The sequence below is a fragment of the Macrosteles quadrilineatus genome, unplaced genomic scaffold (assembly GCF_028750875.1).
Source record: "Macrosteles quadrilineatus isolate MER2022 unplaced genomic scaffold, UCM_ALF_1.0 Scaffold_2__2_contigs__length_208266976, whole genome shotgun sequence".
NCBI classification, from domain to species: domain Eukaryota; kingdom Metazoa; phylum Arthropoda; class Insecta; order Hemiptera; family Cicadellidae; genus Macrosteles; species Macrosteles quadrilineatus.
The window spans coordinates 160,515,778-160,538,456 of NW_026542595.1; the positions used below are offsets into that span (position 1 = coordinate 160,515,778).

Sequence of the window (22,679 nt, forward strand, 5' to 3'; positions counted from 1 at the left end):
CCTCCACAGTACATTTCTTTCTCTATTAATTAAATGCAAATATCCCCCAGCAAAGCTCTACACCAACGTATGCACAAAGGTCTGAAGAATTCAATAAGAATTGGAAAGCGCCTTAGAGGGGTGTAAGCCGCAGTTTGATAGAGGGTGCATATTGTTAGTCAGTATAAATTAACCCGGCCCGTCACTTAAATCTCCGAATAAGAATTACAAATGACTTTGGCAGAATTCATTGTCGTTTCAGCTTTTAAAAGTTTAAATGCGATTAGAAACTTCTTCAGAAGTGAAGGCGGTGTTTGAATGGTTAATGTATCTTTTGTAAGGATGGTTTTGAAATTCGTTCTTTTTAGTGTGTGTGCTAGAAACTCTTATATTTACGATTTTGAGTTTATCCTGTTTATGTTCGTGGTCTTTAGAAAACTCTTCGAAAAAACTAAAATCATTAACTTTGGAAGACAAGTAAACAATAGAAACAGAAACATACAGATAAAGAACTTAACTATAAATTGTACAGAAAGTTTCAAATATTTAGGAGTACATGTAAATAGTAGAAACTCAGAAGACGAAGACATACTAACTAAGTTATCGAATGCCAATAAGTGTTGGGGAGCCTGCAAGAAGTTGATCTCATCTAAAGTATTGTCTCACAGAACCAAAATACAGTTATATAAGACAATAATTCAACCTATTCTGTTATATGTTAGTGAAACATGGGTATTGTCAAAGAAAAATAAAAACCGACTCATGGTGTTTGAAAATAAAGTCATAAGAAAACTATTTGGTCCAGTGCAGGAGGGACAAATATGGAGAATAAGGTAGAGAGTTAAGATAACTAACTATACACCGTCCCAGATATTGTTGCAATAGTTAAAAGAAGAAGGTTAAGTTGGATAGGGCATGTGCTAAGAATAGAGAATAAAGGAACAAGATTGTATGCAGTTTGGAGAGCCACACCTGGAGGTAAACGTCCATTGGGAATGCCGAAACTGAGGTGGACTGACCAAGTATTGAACGACATGAGGACAATGGGTGCCAAGTATGTTAGTGGTCTTTAGATACCAAAGTAGGCATCTGATCTATGCAGAAATATTCAGAATATTCTCAATGAGAATATGAAATAAGCCACTTTTACAGACTTATACTGCAGGATTTCCATTTTCTGTTTTGTGTTTTAATAATGTAATGAATTGGGACATCAATGTAACCTGGGACTAAAGTATCTGCTTCGTGGTAGAGGTGTGTAGAAACAGATTTAACTTCAAATGCGTATTGTGATAACTGTATTCCGGGTAGTAAATACGTGCCCTAACGAGATAAATTAAGTTAAGTTGACTCGAGAACTACTTAACAACCTGAACACAATCCGAATCGCTTTCAAAACTACAAAAAAATTTTTGATAAGTAATATTATTTATGTATTGTTATGTTGAACCCAAAATGTCCTCTTTATTATTTTCCAAGCACAATTTAACCATGCATTTTTAGATTGCTAAATAATTCTTAACCAACGTGTTTCGACAGAAGTTTTGTAAATGGTCTCTACTCTAGATACTACACAATAAAGATAAGGTTCAAATGAGATAGACCTGATAATATTAGATAACGGGGTAAAATATATTGAACTTAATGTAATTTTAGGTCCCTGACCTTTAGAATCAGTTGGAAAAAATGGACATTTTGTAAACAGTTATATTTTCTACTCTCACCAACTATTACCCACCTAGGTACATAATATAATCAGTAATCACTAAAGGTAAGTAAACACGTAAACATTTTACTTTTAATGCATTATTTGTGTTTAATACTGAACAAAATTTTCTGTTTAATTGTGCTAACTGTTAATATCTATAGAATAAATTTAGTTATTATATGAAATGAAGGCTCATATTAAGTACATTTATTTGTTTATGCTTTAAGTCAAAACCTATTCTAAAGGCTTCGCTCTTTCGTCTTTGAAAGATCTAGTTTTATTGTTATTTAGTTGTCGTTTTTACTTACGATAGTATTAAAGTTTACCATCTAACTGTCGACGATCTTTAATATTCATCAAAATAAACAAAGAGAAGAATTTGTTATACTTACGTGTATGATATTTACTTACTAATTAAATGTATGATTTAAGCTAATGTGTTAAATTTTAACCCAACAACTCCAGCAACAGGCTGTCTCGTATTAAACTGGGCTTTCAAGTTCAATTATTGGTATGATTTTAAAATAATTAACAAAGCTATAGAATTTATTGTATAAAAGATTAGGTACCTCAGTTACCTACAAAACAAAAAAGTGAAGTAAAAACTGAAATTTACAGATTAATTCTTTGGAATTTTATAGATTATCCATTATGATATCATTACCTTAATCTACGGTACGTTGCATAACGTTTTGTTTCCACAACTCTCAGAGACGTTAAATAATTAATTGTTAGTGCGATTGTATGTCATTCTAAAACAATGCTTTATGTTTGTAATGGTTTTACTGTAAAAATATATAGATTTATTCAGTGCAAATTATTGTAGTTTTAGCATATGTAATCAGCGATCTTTGAATTATACTTCTCCTGTATATTATGGTACAACGTGAGGTTAGTACTATTGTATAAGGATGCTGTAAATTCATTTTCTTATTGTAGCTATGGGGTTTTATTCCTTACATTTACATCTGAAGATTGCTAATCTCTAGTAGGATCTGTAACCAGATGTCTTTTGTCATTTTGTATACCAATTCATAACACAGTCAAACTAAAGGTCAACGTTCGTAACGAGACCAGTATTGAGAACGCACGTTTACAAAAACACTTTTAAAGATCTCAATGTCGTTGAGAAACAAAACAATCTTTTGGCCTGATGTTTACCCAGATATTAATGTTCTCAGAATGGAATTCTCTCACAATGGGATTCAAGGTTCCATACAACCAATCGAGACCCCAGCACCAGAACCGGAAGGCGACCCTCCCATCAGCTCGTGGCCAAAACCAGATGAGATAGAACCTTACCCCACGATGAATATTATAACTAGGTAAGTATGATAACTAGCATCGATCAAATAAGAAGGTGAGTTGGTGGGTCAGTTGGGAGCGCCACCGACTTTGGGCCTTAGGCAACACAACGATATAAACAACTCATGTAGTTCTTTACATCGTTATTGGCAACGATGTCATGGGTTTGGATTCTGGTACCTGCCACTCCTTTTTATCAGTCAAATTTCCTCTTGTATTTTACCGGCTCACACCTTGCTTTACTGAATACGTGCAGGCTTCTGTGGCCCACGTGGACGAGCAAGTGCATGGTAAAGCTGGGTTTTCCTAGGCGCGGAGTCGGCGAGCGGAGAGAGGAACGCGGAGAGCGGAATTGAAATTAACATGGCATTCCGCTCCGCTTCTAGGAAAACAGTAACATTAAACTGCCTAAGACAAGTGGAGTCCACTCTCCGCGTTCCTCTCTCCGATCGCCGACTCCGCGCCTAGGAAAACCCGGCTTAGGGTGCGTTCACAAAGAAAGCTGGTTACAAGTAACTTACTTTCAGTGCTTGTTCCAAGCGCTTGAGAATGTTGTTGTGTGTTCACAACAAACGCTTGCATTTCAAGCTCAGTATAGTCTCAGCTCTGGTTGAGACGATACCTTGTGATGAAGAGTTATTTTTGATTGAAAATGTAGAATTGAAAATTCGTAGAAGGAAAGTAGGTGTTCATTCAATGTGCGGAAGAAGTAGGTTCGGGGAATACCACCATCTATCTCCTAAATTGAAAGTGGCCAGAGTGAGGTCTTTTTCTCATATGAGAATGGAGTTAACCACGTTTAATTACATCCTCAAAAAAATTGTTTGTAGTGAGGTTTTGGGGGAATTGACATAAGCAACCTATCCATGCGCCAGAACGAATTTTGGACCAATAATAATACCTAAAAAATACTCGAAGGGAGTTTTAAACACCCTATGTAGCTGATTAATTATGATGCAAATAATATTGTGAGATATATTCAAATGTTTTAATTTTCTAGGTAAATAAAGTATACAAGTTTCATCTATAAAAATCCAACACTTAATTAATATTGAATTAAATGTGTTAGTCTATCATCTTAATACATACATGTTATATTTGTCCTATTGGTTACGGTATTGAACATTCTAGGGAAAACCCACAATACGTGGGTAATATATTTTTTTGGAAATTGGAAGCTCTAAATACTTGAGCTATCAACTCATCGACATTCATACTGCACTGTTAGTAGTTTTTAACTGACTGGTTCGGTCAACAAGCGCCGAAAAACAAGTACGAAACGTTCTTGCGTGCTTGTCAGAGCTTGTAACAAGCGCTTGCTAGCCAGCACAAGCTTTGTCTGTGAACGCACACGCTTGATACTATGTTGACTTTTCTCACGCCGGTTCGAGCTTGCAAGCGCTTGCCAACAAGCGCTTGTAACCAGCTTTCTTTGTGAACGCACCCTTAAAGAGGCATCCAACTTCTTTAAAGAAATTATATGAAAATGTTTATACGTTGTAGAGTCAAGTTCTTGTAAAGGTTAAAACAAATTAAGTTGATTTCCTGCTGCGATCTTAGGTTGGAAATATATCACTACTTGATTTATTTTCTATTAGCTTATTATTAATTGACTACGCATTTCAAATTGTTTAAAGTTGTTTCGGATGTTACTTATTATTTTGTTGTTATATGACATCTGTTTTTCTTATTACTAGGGCCATTTTTCTTTTACTATTATTAATCTATTATGTTTAGTAGTAGTGCGTAATTAATTAATCGATTGGAAATAAGCAGAAGACTCAAATAACAGTTTTAGGCTTAAAACAATTAATATTTGAATTTTCAATTATATAATCTTTTATAGCTATGTCAATTATTTAAACAAACTATTTAGTAATATTTATTCTAGACAGATGTGGGGAGCGACTTTGCCAACTGGTATCATCCGTGAAAGTATGCCTTACGACACAATAATGTTGGAGAGTTACACCGACACAGACTACTGCTTCACCAGATGGGATTGTACTAAACGAATGAGGCAAATGCAGAGAAAAGACATGGAGGAAAAAGAATTGGACATAAAATACCAGTGAGTACAGTACGTTGATCGAATATAATTCGTAATAGATCTTAAACTAAATATGCTTAAATACTAATTGTTATTTCCAATTATAAGAGAACACAAGGAGGGTCACCTTAAGTGTAATTGGAAGTACAGGGTGTTTTTAAAAGAATGCCGGGATTTCAAACGGTCGTTGCTAGAGGACTATTCAAGATAATTAAACGATTTAAACGTCAAATTGAAGGGAAAAGAATAAAGTTTTTTCTCATTCTTTCATACAATTTGGAATGATTTAATAGAATTCTGATTTTCATCAATCTTATATGAGCGTAAAACTGGCAAAGTCTGTACGCTTAGGACGATCGGCATGTTAATCTGATGTCTTAACTGAATCTTTTTCGGTACAAAGACTATCTTTTATAGATAACATCATAAAGTGACCAATTTAGGTTTGTTAAAGTGAAGACTTTGTCGAGCAATCGATTTTTTCGGGCTTCTGACGAAGAATTGTCGGATTTCTTCGACTATGTCATCGTTTGTTTTTAGCCTGATAGGTGAATGGCTTTTCAAAACACTTCGGTGCCACGAAACTCATTAAACCAGCTTCAAGTTTCTTTATCATCAAGTAGATTTAAATTTCGTTTAATTTAGGAATGGATATAAACTCTGCGAACTACAGATTACAATCTGTGCCTTCTGTTGCGCCGTAAACGTCGTACTGGCGACTGGCGTATGAGTCACAATAGTGGCCTATCACCCCGCACCTGTTTTACGCTTACCAAGGCCAAAGTTTCCTCCCTTGCTGTACGGGAAACAAAACTTAGTTATTTTAGCTTCAATTTGACGTATAAAACGTTTAGTTACCTTGAATAGTATCCAAGCAATTACCATTTAAAATCTCGGCATTCTTTTAAAAACACCCTGTATTATTTCATTATTAAAGTGAACTCTGTAAAATACAGTAGCTTTCAAGATATCTTCCTTGCGATTTACTTTGCCTTTATAGAACGCGTACGAAAACCAAAAATATAAATATATCTGTATTGGTTGCATTTTCTAAATTACCAAGTCTTCGAACAAAACACACACAAGGATAGATTTCAAAACGATGCCCCCTGATTCGCTGGTTCCTTAAATGTATTAAATCTTACTTATAAGCTAAGTCCCTAAAATAAAACTGTTGTCAATATAATCTTTGAGTCAATGATATAACTATTCCTATTTCCAGTTTGTTAAAATTAGACTATACATATTTCTGGTTCCTCACTACATTTATTTATATGTATGGATTATTTTATGCTAGGAAAACATTCACAATACAATAAATTATCTCTATAAGCTTAAAGAGAAGTTCAGTGTTTTTGTCTTTAACAAGGTGATAGTGTATTTATCGCCTATTGGTTAGTGACTAGGACTTCAGTGCAGAGGAACTGGTCCGATCCCGGCATTTACACAAAGGATTTGTGTTTTTGTACCACTTTTGCAAGCATTTATGAATAGTTGCTACTGGCATCGATTGTAAAAACCAAATAATATACATCTTATTCCAGTTTTCTACTAGGAGAAGATGACAACGTGTATGAAGGTCGAGGGTTCGGTACTCAGTCTTCCCGAACACTCAAAGCCCTCAGGGACTACCCTCACAGGCTTGACATCGCCTATATAGGCAAACACGACAGTAAGTAGTCACAGTTAAGTTCATTTTACATATGATACAATCAAAATTGTGCGAGAAACAAGTAGTGCTTAACGATCTAATAGATTTGACACAGGATCGTCAGAATTGTCCAATAAATGTTACTTGTTTCACTTTCTGAAGTATTCGTTGTACTATAAATCAATTATAGTTTAAAAGTAGGTCCAAGCACATCTTGAGGTTTAAATATCCCTTATCATATGTAATCCTAAGGTTTAAACTGTAAAAGTAGCACATAATATTCTAAATTAGTTAGACGAACTTATTTAAATTACGTGTCAAACGATACTTTTAAGTTTTTGGAGTTATTCGTCAATTTTGTAACTCAAAACCTAAGTTTTATTCCAAAAGAGTCAGGTTTTAAATGGAAATACATTCAGATCTGAAGATTACGTCTATTCTTTGCAGCACAAAAAAAAACTGTACTGTAGTTGATTTTCACTTCAACGGGTCGTACCGACAGTAAACACAGAATACACAGTAAAGAACATTAAAGAACACACATTAAACACATAGTAAAGAATATTTTTCGATAAATCAAATTTTTATAAGTTTTATGTTTTTTTAAATTTTCATTCCTTACATTTTTCTATTGCAGGGTACTGTGTACTGTCTATAATCATAGTAGCATTTATTCCCAACTGCGACTGTAGCTATGCTTGTATGTTATCGTAATTGAGATTGGAACTTTTATAATGTTTAAAAATAATATTATTGATTATATATAACTATGTGTGCGACTTTTCATAAAACTGTCTAATGCATTGTTCAATATTTTCAGCAAAGAGGCCCAACCTTGAACTATACTGCCTGTTGAAAATCCTGTTACGTTATGGCGTCAAAGAAGGCTTTATTTCAAAAGATTTCTCATTAGTGGAGGTCAAAGATGATCTTAGATACAATAAATATATGGTTGATTTAAATATTTATATTCAAATGTGGTTTTATTGGATAACCCATGGCAAATTTTCAATCTTGATTTTTATATTTTTGTATGACTGAAACTATTGGAAAAACAAGAATCTATATCTCAAATAATGATACTCCAAGACATATTCTGTGTTTATAGTTGGCCATTTAAAACGTACAAAATGGTAATGTAATTTTCTTGGAAAGGGTGGGCCGTTACTTTTTTAGGCTTTTAAGACATAAGCGTTTTTATCTGTGTATAAATATTATGTTTACTCAGCATAATCGTTTTCCAATGTTTTCATAAATGTCCATAACAAGGACCTGCTTTATATGTAACCCTTCCATGTTGTCAGATGGTCCATAATGTGGACCTTGTTGCTAAACCACGACATAACCCATACCACATATTGTGCCAGCTGTTAACCATATGACAAGGGGTTATGTATTAAAACATATCTTATGACAATTGCGTTCAAATATCTTATATTAAAACGTGGGAGGGTGTTTTTCATTTCAAAATTCGTATTTTTATGACGTTTTATTTTGAGTGAAATATCAATTTGAAAGGAAGGGAATGTCGAAACCATAATTTTTAATTTGGGGTTTCGGTTGTTTAGAAATTATGTTTTAACTTTACAAAGTCTAGCACCCGACGCTATCGTTTTACATTTGCATGAGTATAATTTGGCTTAACTAACAGCTGGTTTTAAATGGTCACTAAAATATTTGCATTACAAGGTGTTAACAAAAATATTGTTCGTTAGTCCTACTAATATTATAAATGAGAAAGTTTGGATGTATGGATGGATGTATGGATGTATGGATGTATGTTTGTGACAAGTGAACGCGAAAAATACTGGTCGGATTGGGCTGAAATTTGGCATGATGATAGCTCACATTCCCGATTAACATATGGGCATATTCTTATTTCAAAAATCCTTTAGGGCTCCGCCCCAGTGGCTCTGGAGTTTCTTATGTTAACCTTATGAGAAATGGAATTATTGAATCTTAACAGCTGTGTCAATTAAACAAGTTGGTTCTGTTCTATGATGTTCAATAGCATTAAAGTTACAATGATTACCAACAGGGTGCAGCACTATTATTTCTTTTACATTTATGACAACAGCTATTTTGCAATCAAAAGGTGAGTGAGCGTAGCGAACGAACTTCAACCTGGAGGCGAGTTAGCGTAGCGAACGAGCTAACCTGAAGGCAAGTGAGCGCAGCGAACGAGCTCCAACCTAAAGGTGAGTGAGCGTAGCGAACGAGCTCCATCCTAAAGGTGAGTGAGCGTAGCGAACAAACTTCAACCAGGACGTGATTGAGCCATGCGAACGAGATAATCTTGAAAATTAAGAAGTTAAACGGGGCAAAGCCCGCGGGTTACAGCTAGTAATACATATTTTTTTAAATTAAATTTTTAAAATGAAAATGAATTTAACTTCCAAAAGTGTAAAAACCAAATTGATATCATTCATAACTAAACATTAAAACCCCCACGTACCATCCTAATCATTGTCAGCAAATCAGATAATATGCATTCATGTAGCAAAACTTAATAAGAAAAATAGACATTTATTATTTGGTGAATTGATTTAAATCCCAACTAAAGAGTATCAAACCAACCCGAAATTTAAAGGTCCCTGAAGTGATTGACCAATCGGCGCCCGGGTTGGTTTTTCTGCCAGCAACGTTGAGCTGTCACCCATAAATCAAGGTCTCCGGGGATCGCAGATATATTATTTGGCCTTGGTATCGCTTGTGCCCCGGAATGCCTGAACTCGCATTATATACTTTTAAATGTATTTTTGTACGAGAATATATTCTAATCAATACAAACTTTTACAACCTCTTGATGGAGAAGTTGTGGACTGTTCAATATGTCTTTTTATACAGATTTATGATTTTTATATTTAAAATAGTCTTCACTGGTACAAAATATGACTTTAAAAGTAATAAGGAAGTGAGTAGGTAACATAAGAAAATATATTTTCGTACTGTTTGTGTGTATGTTTGTTAATTTGTTTGTTAGCTCGTTCCGGGCTCAATCACATAGTATCTACTGGTCGAATTGGTCTGAACTGTTACATGGCGATAGCTCATATTCCCTATTAACATATAGGTATATTTTTATCTCAAAAATCCTATTGGGCTCTGCCATAGTGGCTCTGGAGTTTCCCATGTGTACCTTATAGTTATTCATATTTAAAAAGAATCGAAGAATCTTGACAGCTGTTTCAACTAAACAAATAATTTGGGTTTAATAATGTTTAATAGCATTAAAAAGTCACAAGGTTTAACAACAGAGTGCAGCACTATTATCTGTTTGCTCTCCCTGTTGCGAAGCACGTGTACAGAGTAGATCTTAATTTACAGCCCCCCTTAAAATAGCCCAAGGTGCAGTAAGCTATATTAATGAAGTGAAGTTTTTAAAGGGTACAACTACAGTTCATTCATTGTTATATTTTGTTATTGTTATATTTTTTATACATTGTTATATTTTTCTGTAACATCAATATCCATTGTTTTGCCATGTAATAATTAGTTTTAAATATTGTTTTCTACTCCTCTGTTAATGATCAAATTTTATAATATTTTCCTATCTGTATATATTCCAATGTAAAATGGTGTTTGCCGTTGGTGTTCAATAAATAAATAAATAGTATGCCAAAAAGAGTATTGACTTTATGCCACAAACACTATGGTATATAGCCAATGGTACTGCCCTGCTAAATATTGGGCCTAAAATTCACTCTTAAACTTGGTAGTTAACTATTTAAACAGTTTGACTATATTGTAACCATGTTATTGGTAAGTTTAAGATCGTTTCAGCTCATAACCTTATATTTAAGTTCCGTTACATATGTCTCTATCAAACAATGTTAAACTCTCTCATTGTTTACTAAACCAATTTCTTGTTTCGTAGATTGTTTTCGTTACTCATTTTCAACATGTTTTAACAGAAAAGTGACACTTTTTACAACATTATAGAGCATTTTGTACTCCCACTGCTAACAAGATGTTCAGCCCACAGTTATAGCTAACGAATGTAGGATATAAGATACATGGATCCCTACGGATGTAACGAGGCCGGATCAGTCTCAGTGGACATCATTATGCAAGTGGAGTGTCGAGATATGTAGTCATCTCTTGAGACGATTATTTGGTACATTCATTACATATTGCATCTCTCGCCAATTACAAATCAATTATAAATAGTTATATGTGTGCATCCTTAGTTAAAATGTTTAGTAAAAACAACCCAAAGGTAATATTCAGTAAAATCTTCAACAAAACACTAGGTTTAATTTCTCTGTAAGCCTGTCTTCAAAAATATCGATTTTATACTACCTACACACATTAGCTCAATCAATGTTGTTTAGATTAGGTACCATCACTGACAATGGAACCAATTAGTACAACGTACTCAATAAGCTACAAACTAAGGATTTATGAAATTAACACATTCAAACATATGTGAAAACTATCATTAAAAATATGTGACAATGTGTAAATTGGCTCTCCAGCAGAGTGCAAAGGCAAGCATACGCTGGAAGTCCATTGCTGAAATATCATGGGTTTGGTAAAAAAGGACATTCTAAGGAAATTAAATAAATGTAGATTCTTCAAAGATTAGTACTTGAGAAAATCTATTATAAGCTGATGATGATATTTTCTTTTTAAAAATTGTCAAACGTGCTGCAGTATTTAGGTGTCACGTATACAGCTCTATATGTATACAGTTATTTAGGCGTCATATGTCTGGAAACCCAATACATTTTTCTATCCACTACTGAGTGAGTGAGTAAGCGATGGAGTGACATCTCACGTCTGTATAGAGAGGTATCGGAGTGAGAAGTATTGTAATGAGCTGTTTGGCGATGAGATCTCCCCCTAGGGAGGTCGTTACCCACCCAACCCCCGGGACTCCATCACAAACCATAAACTGCCACTAATGGTTTTGTTTGATCTCTCAGAATAACTGTTACTTTTGTATCTCATTGTAGGGTTAAATGTGTGAGGTACAGTTTCGGATGGATGAGGTGGTTGAACTTTGAACTTTTAATTGGTTAATTTAGATTTTTAATTTTCATTTATCAGATAACTATGAAAACAGCTATCTTTTCACGGATATTGATCATAATATTAAATATTGTTACACATTATTTTAGGCCTATTGGGTCTGATGATGATTGGAGTGTCCAATCGAAATCGATCACCACTTACCATTTTTTCTGTATATTTACCGTCTTTTGAGTAACAGTAAAAGCGTAAATATATGTTTTAAGTGTCATAAGACGTTTCTTTTATTTACTTTCCGTAAACTTAATAACACGCACAATGCTGATCAAGAAGTTATTTAGTTTTAATATACATTGATTTAAAAAAAAATAAAAATTACCTCTCATAATCTATCACAGACAGTTTTAAGCCGTACAAGTTGATGTATTTGCAATGTCCCATCCTACAAAATCGCATGGGTGCATTTCACGGGTATACAATTTTATGTTGTGTACAATAAAGATTATATACTCCGTATAGGACCAATATGGCTAAACCATAACATCGGAGAGCTCTTAGAGGGTAAGAAGTCGTTATCTTTTATGATAAGAGCGGTTTTAACGAACGTACTTGGGGCAAGGATATGAATCAATTTAATCGAAAGTCTACTTAAGGGCCAATGATGTTTACTATTTACTTTTAAGATTGTTATAAAGTGGAAAGTTTATTATGATTACTTGCACCTTTACTCAACGTTTTTAGGTAACCCATTTTAAGCGATGGTGTTTTATGTTGATCTATTATAGCTATACGACATTATTTAAGCTATGGTAAAATAGTTTGCGAAAAAAGCTTAAGTTATGAATCAAATGTTAAGCTTCGTCATGCATTTAATGTTTAATGGCAAAATAAACACCTTTGATTAAAAGAAATATTTCTTCAACTTACTACTTTAATCAATAAAAGAATAATAAAGAGTAGTATTTATTACACAATAGTTATCCCTAATTACCTTTTAGAATGCTGTTTGCAGCGTCGGACTAAATTTTAATCAGAACCAAATTAAAAGTAAAAATACACTATTTATACTTAAAATACATTTCAACTATCAATATTTTGAACTCATAAATACACGAAAAAGATTATTTTTTCAATAATTCTTGATCATTTAGATCTAAATAGTAGTCTAAATTACAAATCTGATTGAACAAAATTACAACGAAACCAAACTACGAGTCAGTCAAAGTAGCCTATTTGTTGTAATTTTTATGTTTAAATTATGACTGTAAAGGGTTGTATGCATCTTTTGTATTCAAAATTTACCTGTTAGAATATATTTTAAATTAACAATAAAATACAATACTACAATGATATGACACCACAACACAAGATGTGCTAGACTTATACTCAGAAAAGCTTACTTATGTTACAAAGTAATTATCTTTCGTAGGTCTAGATTATAGCAATGATAAATCGAATGATATCTGACGTGGTTTTGATAACGTTTTGATTCATGAGGAGTCAAACTTTTAGGTTAAAATATTGTTAAGTTACAAGTTAATTATTGAACATTTCTGAATTAATTCGTATTGTACTGTAAGTATTAAAATTGAAATGATGGAAAATAACTTAATTTTTTTTACAAAAGTGGATTCAAGTGGTGAAGGTGGCATCAGAAATACAATTTTATCACTACAATAGTTATACTTTTGAATGGTTTTGTTGAGTTTGAGTTAATTTATCTATGAATTACAGTATTCATATGGTGGTTATTTAAAAATAAAAAAATCATTGCAAATTGGTATGACTATTTTCCTTTTGTACAAAACTCTGTAAAGAGGTAAAAACCTAACATAACACTCATAAGAACATTACTGTACCCCAGATGTTTTTTTTCAATTTTGATTTGTTTATAGTAATATGCCCATAAAACACATAAAATTACAAGAAAAAGACATAGCATACAGATTTTCACAAAAACTGTGGAATTTATTTGGATAAAAATTTAGTATAATATAGTAATTTTAATTTTGAACGAAGTTGTACAACCCGCAATGCTATAAGAACTACGGTTAAAATTGTAATGCATTTTTTGTGATTTCCCCCAGTAACAGTTTATATAGTTACTCTCGCAGCTTGTAAATTTTGTGCCAGATGGCCGATACTAATAATTTAGCATAAATATTATCCAGAGGTTAAGTATTTATACAAATTTAAAATTTAAATTACCTTCTACCGCTTCCAGGAAACGAATCCTAGGACACAAACATGGTCCGGGTGATCACTGTGGACAACCACGGCTTCCTATATCTGGTGGCCAGGAGCGAGTGGATGGCCAAGGACCCGGTCGACTGCACTATGGTTACACGACCGTTCAACAGGGTAGTGTTAACAGTGACTCGGACACAGGAGTGTAACAACCGAACAGACTGTATCAACCAGCTGAGGATGTTGCAGGATAAACATATGGATGAGGGACAAACTGACATAAAGCCTAGGTATGTGACCAACACATAGCAGAGGCACAATCTGACATAAAGCCTAGGTAGGTGACCAACACATATAAGAGGCACAATCTGACATAAAGCCTAGGTAGGTGACCAACACATAGCAGAGGCACAATCTGACATAAAGCCTAGGTAAGTGACCAACACATAGCAGAGGGAAAATCTGACATAAAGCCTAAGTAGGTGACCAACACATAGCAGAGGCACAATCTGACATAAAGCCTAGGTAAGTGACCAACACATAGCAGAGGGATAATCTGACATAAAGCCTAGGTAAGTGACCAACACATAGCAGAGGCACAATCTGACATAAAGCCTAGGTAGGTGACCAACATATAGCAGAGGCACAATAGACATAAATCCTAGGTAGGTGACCAACACATAGCAGGGGGACAATCTGACATAAAGCATAGGTAGGTGACCAACACATAGCAGAGGGAAAATCTGACATAAAGCCTAGGTAGGTGACCAACACATAGCAGAGGCACAATCTGACATAAAGCCTAGGTAGGTGACCAACACATAGCAGAGGTACAATCTGACATAAAGGCTAGGTAGGTGACCAACATATAGCAGAGAAACAATCTGACATAAAGCCTAGGTAGGTGACCAACACATAGCAGAGGGACAATCTGACATAAAGCCTAGGTAGGTTACCTAGGAAAAGTTCATGTGTCTTTGCAGGTGACAAACAAATAATTCCCCCACCACAGCACCTGCCCTATAATACCATTAGGTTTGTGGATACCTACCTAGGTTTTCTGCTACAAGGTACCTAATAAATATTTTTTTTAGTGGCCTATTCTCAAATAAATAAAATTTCCAAACATAAAGATAGAAGCATAAACATCCAAGAGCAATTTACTGCGTAATAATAATATAAACATTTGTTTCTGTTTTTTTTTCTTCAAAGATTTTGCGTACAACACCCCTAGTATTTACAGTAGGACAGACCGTAATGCATACTGGCTTGGTCTTTGAATTATGTATTTGATTGATGAAAAAGGTAATTTATTTTTGAGGAGGAAACTTATTATTATAACAAAGATTGCATTGGGAACAATGTTCTTTAACACGTAAGAAATTGGTACTATATTAGAGTAACCACGTACATTATGTAAATAAGACTCCCTAATCACCTTCAAATCAAGCAGGCAAATGAACAGTCATTTGATAGGCTTAGACAGCTCCAATGGAATCACTGAACGATTAATGGGTGTCCGGATGGATGGGGACAAGGAAACTTGGGGTCAAAAAGGGTTGTGAGCTGAGGGGGGGGGGGATCGACTAAGCTCCGAGAACGATTCTTTTCCCAGAGTATGCCCCGTAAATTGTCTTCTTAAGAGTCCTTGATCTTGGATTATTTCAAACCGATATTTAAGGGGTTGTTTATCATCACAAAATATTGCTTCACATACCAAAGTACAAGCCTTTTTGTCCCTAACTTTCCATGTCCCCAACTATCCTTGTCCGCATCTTTCCTAAACTCGATTAATTCACGTTCTATAATTTTTGTTTACAGTTTTGTTGAACTGTAGTTTTTCTTGTACAGGCCACAACCACAAAAAAACTTATTTTTTGACCATTTTGATTGACCAAAGTGTACGATTTTGCTTTTACCTGATAGTTTTGTATATTATCTTTGTTTTAGTTTTCTGATTGGTGGTTACGGAACAGTTTACGAGGGAAGGGGCTGGAAGTGTTTAACTGCTTTTGAACCTGGTGAACAACGCGGCAGGTTGGAGATTTCATTTATTGGGGACTTCGCCACAAACTCCTCCATTCTAAGTAAGTATTATTGTTCTTAAAAGTTTAACGCTAGGAAATTTTGCAAAATAAGTTGAATGTTAATTCCCAAAGAACCAATCTGGCAAGAATTCTTTGCATAAAACCCTTTGATATTTTTTACTGTTTCAAAACAGTCATAAGACTCTTTGTGTGTCATATAGCACAAGTCAGAATTTTCAAAGACATGTTAGATTTTTTTGCATATTAAGTCAATGTCATTTGTTCACATGTTCTTAAGAAACTTCTATGCGAAGGGGGGGGGAAACGAAGACTAAGTCATCTTAACTTCTTGGTGACCATTTTGCTCAATGAGTTGTTGTTTTGCACTAAATAAATCGAGACTAACATCTTTCTGTCATAAAACACATTAAAACATTATACCATGGATTAAACATACTCCCTTGTGTTGGTTTCACACAAAGAACCCTTTTATTGGTGTAACCACATTAAAGTCGATACAAGGACGCTGCTTCGATGCAGCCTGGTTCAACAAATTTCGGCAATCTACGCCTAATGATGATGATGGCAACATTGATTGCCCAAATATCCATGCCTTTGTACAAGGCACAATGTAAATGATAAAATTATGTAGTACAAATCTGATGGTGTTATGTCATCTTTCTGTTCGTCCCATTTTTAAAATATGTTTTGCATTCAGAAAATGGTATTTTTTTTAAGGGCATGAAACACTACTCATCAGTAAGTTTGGTGTTATTCTGTTTTATTAGGATTTATGGATTGAACGTATCGAAATGTTTGATTTCGATTCCGTACGTATGATTCTAAAACCATGTTATGTTTCAGGGCCTCCACCGTATGAAATGTTCGCATCAGCACTGACACTAATTAAGCATGGACTGAAAAACGACTTCATAAGTCAGGACTATAAACTATCATACTTTATGCATAACCCCTTCCCAGAAAACGTAAAAGTTTTTAACATTTGAATTCCTCTGCGATCTAACCATTGTTCTTTTTCAGTAAACAGTTTATTTTTTATATTGTAACCAGTTCTGTGTTTCATTGTATATTTGAATACATCCAATACCGGTAGTGATTTACGGTTAGAATATTTTACAATGTGAAAGAAGATTGTCATATTTGTGTATCTATTAGCTTCAATTTGATGTTTGCTTACAATATAAGACCTTTCAACACATTTATATAGATTAACCTCGTAATAAACTACGCAAAATCTAGGTTTATACTAATCGAAATCATTACTTGTACTTGTTGAGTACTTCTTGACTACTTCTTGATTGGAGGCATTTAAAGATGCAATTTTTTTTAATACAGTAAGAATTAATTTAATCTATCTTTTGTTGTATTATTATTTACAATAATATTCTAGTATAAAACATACTAAGATCAGATTTTCATACGACAATTAGTAAACTTAATTGAGCACTTTGGAATAAAGAGTTGTTCTTAAGCTACGCAAGTAAGCTTATTTATCTAAGTAACTTTAGTTACAAAATATGGATGATATATTTAAATTTTTATATTTTTTACAAATCTTCTCAAAAGTGATATTTCATTGTTAAACATCTCTATCTAAGAGACAAAATATGCAGTATTGAATATTGCTAATTCTAACGGAACATCAAAATTAACAAACAATAATGTTGCATATCACTGATGCAATGAGGACTTATATTGATCGATTTGTCAATGCACTATTTTAACATTATTAAAATTTGACTTTAGTAAAGTTGTTTAAGGTATTTACTGTTTTCATTGTTTTCCACTTCATCGGAGTACACTTAACAACCAAGTAACCCATGATAACTGTTTTAATTGAGTGAAGATCGATTCCAACCAATGGAACCTATTGGTCAAAACAGCCTAGTAGTTAGGGGTGTAAACAACTCTATAAAGTAACTCGAAAGTACTCATATAAAAATCAAAAATATTGTTACGAAAGGGTCTGTAGTTCACTGACAGGTTATTTTCTGACTTGAATATTTCAAATCTGTTTCGAGTATAAAATTATAGATACTTGAAAATTGGGTAAACCAATGACAACATTATTGTTTTTCTCACAGTACCTACTACAATACTATACCATACTATAATATATTAAACGATACAAGAGTATAGTGGTATTATATTTTAAGGTCTTCCTCCCTCTTACTAACCTAATAAGGGAAATATATTTGCCCATATCTATGACAAAACACATTTAACATAATCGATTCAAATCTTAATACATTTAAAAATCACTCTCTTGATAACTTTCAGTACAATTACTAGATTATTTCATTCCGGATATGGCAGTTATATGCACAAGTCTGCTTGGTAAGTCAACACAAGTGTTATGACAAGAATGGTTTTTAAATTACTTTGTAATTAAAGGACTCTTCTCAATTATTATTATTATTATAAACTAGGTAAAGATTTATTGTTTTTGGCAGGTATATTACCATGCATATTTGTATAGCAGGTGAAAAACCTCATCTTAAATTTATTATTGATACAATGAATTATCTTCTTAAATTTAATAATAACTCTACTTGCCTTTACGACAATGTAAGTTTAAATGAAAAGGAAGAAGTTAAAGTAACGTAACATAGCTGGCTGCGTTCACCCTTATGAAAATCTCCCTAGTTTGTTGAGTAGTTTCTCTTTCATCCATTACCAACACACACATATATAGAAATCACATATAAAAAAAAAACATTTTAGACTCTTGACAACAAGAAGCCCATGAGGGTATTGTAATTCTCAAACAATTTAGATTTTTTATTTCACTATTCAATGTAATTGCAAACCTCTCCAAGGAGTCAACATTAATAAAAAGTTATATTTGATCATCCCAATGAGGACTTTCTAACGTTCTACTGTATTATATTTTAATAGAAAAACATTTTTTAGTCCAATACAATCGCCACAATGGTGAGAAAGCTCGACCTAGAGAACTACGGACCTGAGATAAAACTTATCGAGAGAAATGACTGGGGTGCGATCCCAGCTACCGACCGGAAACATTCACTCCCTCTGGAACTCCCGGTCCTGCTCCTGCGGTTCACTGAGACTGGTGTTCCCCTGGGAAGGAACATTCATCAGAACAAGATCCAGCTCCAGAACCTCCAGGCGCAACATATGGTGGAAGAGAACGCTGAAGATATAAAGTTCAAGTAATGACAACGGTAATTCTTGAACGTCCTAATATGATTCATATTTGACAATAATATTTAGCTATTCCATTAGGACTTCCAACTACCAAAAACTATAAGGTTGAGCTTTTGGCTTGATTTAAAAATCGACATCCTAATACTATGAGTATATGAAATTGTATGTAGAAAAAGACCACAGACTCTAAAAGCCTCTTCCTTAACAGAACCATTTTAATCTTTGAGGCATTGATTAACACTCTTTCGTTATGTATTTTTTATGTAAACAAACCCAAACTTAAGTCACATTCAATTACTTGGATGAGTGTACTAAGTTTAGTTAATCTGATTGTCCGTCCTACAGATAAAATTATCCCCAAATATTAATAAGTCGTTTGTGTAATACTTTTTATTTGTGGTTGTAGTGTTTGGTGAGTCGAATGTTCAGTCACTAACGATATGTGACATCAATTTAGGGATGTCTCGGCTTCATTTCCTTGATCACATAAAAATATATTTATCATTACAGTTGTGAATGACTTTACCGACTCATACCTTGCTTTGGTTGATTCGTTCACTTTCGTTCGTTGATTCGTTCATGCGGTCCATGTGGCCAAGCGAATTCAATGTTAAAAGAGTCAGATAACCTCTTAATGGTAATCCTACAATATAGTAACTTTCCAAATGCCATTTTCTCTGTTCCAGTTTTGCCGTGGGGACGTATAGTATTATGTATGAAGGTAGAGGGTTCACCAGAGGACCCCACAACAAAAATGGACCAGACAGTCCTCACATAATGGAGATTGCATACTGTGGAAAGTTCGACAAACGTAAGTCACCTAACTTGTAAATTCATATAAAATTTCATTAAACTTTCGATTCCCTTTGAATTTTATGGTAATGTTTATGTATAACTGTGAATTTCTGTTGAAGAATATCGATAGTTTCTATTGAAATACTGTGTTTTCGGTTGTGTAAGTTTGGAAAAATTTAATAGAACACTGAACTCTAATTATTTTATGTCCTAAGTGCAATGTATACGTGAAACTGACAACGAATCTTCTCAAGCGGGTTTTATTTGTTATACGTTGTTTGACAATTGCATCACACCGAATGTAGCATCCACTGGACTATCAATTAGAATGCTTTAAAACAAAATGTTGACGTTAAATAGTAAATTAAGGACCAGGGTTTGGATTGTTTCCATACAAAACCAGTTGAAAATGATAACGTCGTGGTTATACAAACAAGTAAATAACAAATAAACTAATCAATATAAGCTAATATTGCAGTTCCGGAGCTATACGAATAAACCTCACTGTTTATAAACTTATGCCCTTACTGTAATCACCGATTTTCTATCATCAGTACCAACTAGTGTACCTGTTGCTCGAATTCGAGCAATTGTGAAGCATTACAGGCGTTATTTTAAAACGAATAACAGTCATAATTTCCGACGACTTTATAAGAGTCGACTCAAAGATTATGGAAATACTCAAGATGTACACAGCAATTAGATAAAATCAAAACTTTTTGTAAATATCTTATCTTTTTTCAAAAGCTGACCTTGTTTTTTAGTGTTTTCTACAAATTTTCCCCACTCATAGCCGCATTAGGTTGTCTATAACGATTATAAATGAAAAAAACAAACATTATTTCTATTTCTTCCACTGTACTTGGTTGTGTTCTACGACTTTCCTGTTTTCATTGTTTGCAAATCAGCTCTTTCAATTATTGCTCAAGAAATGTAGCACAGTGTTAATTCAGTTTTATTTTTAGTATATCAAATTGTCCAGTATTTCTCACTTTTTCCATTGTAATTTTTAAAATTACACCAACCAAGTATCGTCTACTACAGATGCAATACGCCAAAGAATATCGTCTACGTGTAATCTCCAAGAAGTGGTAAAAAAGGCAGAAACCAACCCAGACAATAGATATAATAATACTCAATAAGAAATAATTTTAAGAGTTACTGTGATATTAGGATTTTCCACTGATTTGGTAATAGAACATATATTGCAAAACATGGCACGATTCAGAAGAAAATCGATTTTAAAATCAGAAGAAAAACCATTGCAAATACTTAACTTTGACAAATTTAGTAAATAACAATTTAAATATTAACAGCTGTTTCATTCAAAAGTAGTGTAAATGTATGTAATATTGTAATATTATATGGTCGTAATGTAAACAAATCTGAAAAGGGAACTTTAAAGGCCTCTGGGGCAGAGCCCCAAGGGGATTTACCTTGTTTCTCTTTTGATGGCTCATCTACAGACTAAGACCTCTCTTTAGAGACCCCTACCAAGTTTCTACGCCCAGTCTTTCTCTGTAATTAGCTGTGACAAAGCCCGTTTTTCCTCCATAAGAATAACATGGGATGGGAATTTAAAGGCCACTGGGGCAGAGCCCCCCAAACGAATTTACCACGTTTCTCTTTTGATGGCTCATCTACAGACCAAGACCTTTCTTTAGAGACCCCTACCGAGTTTCTACACCCAGCCGTTCTCTCAAATTAGCTGTCACAAAGAAAAACAGTTTCAAATTAATATATAGATCATTCTGTTACCTATATTGAAAAGAGCATAGCTATATTATAAGTATGTCTATGTTTGTGTATGTGCGTAGGTGAGAACAAGAAAATATACTTATGTTCCAGTATGAAAGTTGATCTTTTGCCTCGAAAGAAAAAATTTACACAACGAAAAATTGCTGAAGGTAAATTGTACTATTCTCTAGTATTGATGTAATTGTATGATCACAATAAAATGGATGGTCGTCTGTTATTATATGTTAGCAACACCAAACATGTAACCTTTTATTGCATTAAATGCGCATTTTCAAATAAGTATGCGTTTTATATTCCATTTGCTTTAATTAATAATTTAATATTAGGAAAAGATGTTTATCGGTTTTCTTTTTCAGGTTCCATTCCATTTTGGGAGGCATCCGTCACGTTGCTGAATTTTATCAAATATGGAATTAAAAATCAACTTATAAGTCCAATGTTCAGGATTATAGATTAGTTATAGTTTATTGGTCATGGCAAAATGGTTGAAGCTATACAACTGCTTACATTTACTAATAGTAAAATGTAAAGTAACTAAATATAAATAATGGTTTAGTATATAACAAAAAAAGTTATGAATAGAGGGTTGGTTTAAATTAGAAACCCCAAGAATAAAAGAAAATATAACCTGCAACTATAAAAGAATACTGAACATAGTGGTTTCTACTTAGTTTTAAAAGATGAAAAATTATTATTAATTATCTGGCAATTTGTTTTACTTCGAAAAAGTATATGTCAATAAACTAATTTTACGTTTTCTATTTCCTGTCTTCGGTGTTCACCCCAATTTCAGATTTAATTTGAAATCTTTTGTGTAGTCAATGCATTTTTTCATGCTTTTATTTAATAAATTATTTTTATAATGATTAAAATGTCAAAACTTGTTAATCTATAGCCGTGTAAAGGGAATAGCAAAACATAAACATCTCAATCTTGAAATTAGCGATCAAACAAACAAAATACTCAAAGCAAATAGTTTTACAATCACTCTAGCATTTAGTTGAACAGTTGAGCACAATAAATATACAACAAATAATAGTGTATTTGGAAAAT

The 22,679-nt window shown here is 33.6% G+C and overlaps 3 protein-coding genes across 4 annotated transcripts; all 3 read left to right on the forward strand.

The window, feature by feature from the left end:
• The first annotated feature begins 1,664 nt into the window (after positions 1-1,664).
• On the forward strand, positions 1,665-7,734 carry LOC128985080 (peptidoglycan-recognition protein SB2-like). The gene is made up of 5 exons (XM_054404458.1): positions 1,665-1,750; positions 2,869-3,012; positions 4,884-5,063; positions 6,587-6,714; positions 7,514-7,734. Exons 2-5 carry the CDS (start codon positions 2,870-2,872, stop codon positions 7,732-7,734), a joined length of 672 nt encoding a protein of 223 aa, XP_054260433.1. The 5' UTR covers positions 1,665-1,750; position 2,869.
• Positions 7,735-13,160: 5,426 nt separating this feature from the next.
• Positions 13,161-16,951, forward strand: LOC128985553 (peptidoglycan-recognition protein 1-like). Of its 2 annotated transcripts, none has more exons than XM_054405151.1 (4): positions 13,161-13,242; positions 13,892-14,144; positions 15,805-15,941; positions 16,746-16,951. In XM_054405151.1, exons 2-4 carry the CDS (start codon positions 13,915-13,917, stop codon positions 16,886-16,888), a joined length of 510 nt encoding a protein of 169 aa, XP_054261126.1. In that variant the 5' UTR covers positions 13,161-13,242; positions 13,892-13,914; the 3' UTR covers positions 16,889-16,951. The 2 variants fall into 2 exon arrangements, with proteins under 2 accessions (XP_054261126.1, XP_054261127.1); XM_054405152.1 differs by lacking the exon at positions 13,161-13,242 and adding an exon at positions 13,429-13,447.
• Positions 16,952-18,199: 1,248 nt separating this feature from the next.
• Positions 18,200-22,277, forward strand: LOC128985552 (peptidoglycan recognition protein 1-like). The gene is made up of 5 exons (XM_054405150.1): positions 18,200-18,239; positions 18,816-19,078; positions 19,760-19,884; positions 21,686-21,775; positions 21,983-22,277. The coding sequence occupies exons 2-5, from the start codon at positions 18,834-18,836 to the stop codon at positions 22,081-22,083; spliced, it is 561 nt and encodes a 186-aa protein (XP_054261125.1). The 5' UTR covers positions 18,200-18,239; positions 18,816-18,833; the 3' UTR covers positions 22,084-22,277.
• The last annotated feature ends 402 nt before the right edge of the window (positions 22,278-22,679 follow it).

Bases quoted from the DNA above. Each gene is read 5' to 3' on its own strand.
- LOC128985553 (XM_054405151.1), top strand. From the start codon at position 13,915: ATGGTCCGGGTGATCACTGTGGACAACCACGGCTTCCTATATCTGGTG. The intron at 14,145-15,804 runs GTATGTGACCAA...TCTTTGTTTTAG, and splicing joins CAAACTGACATAAAGCCTAG to TTTTCTGATTGGTGGTTACG. The intron at 15,942-16,745 runs GTAAGTATTATT...GTTATGTTTCAG, and splicing joins CACAAACTCCTCCATTCTAA to GGCCTCCACCGTATGAAATG.
- LOC128985080 (XM_054404458.1), top strand. From the start codon at position 2,870: ATGGAATTCTCTCACAATGGGATTCAAGGTTCCATACAACCAATCGAG. The intron at 3,013-4,883 runs GTAAGTATGATA...TATTTATTCTAG, and splicing joins ACGATGAATATTATAACTAG to ACAGATGTGGGGAGCGACTT. The intron at 6,715-7,513 runs GTAAGTAGTCAC...CAATATTTTCAG, and splicing joins CTATATAGGCAAACACGACA to CAAAGAGGCCCAACCTTGAA.
- LOC128985552 (XM_054405150.1), top strand. From the start codon at position 18,834: ATGGTGAGAAAGCTCGACCTAGAGAACTACGGACCTGAGATAAAACTT. The intron at 19,885-21,685 runs GTAAGTCACCTA...GTATGTGCGTAG, and splicing joins CTGTGGAAAGTTCGACAAAC to GTGAGAACAAGAAAATATAC. The intron at 21,776-21,982 runs GTAAATTGTACT...TTTCTTTTTCAG, and splicing joins ACAACGAAAAATTGCTGAAG to GTTCCATTCCATTTTGGGAG.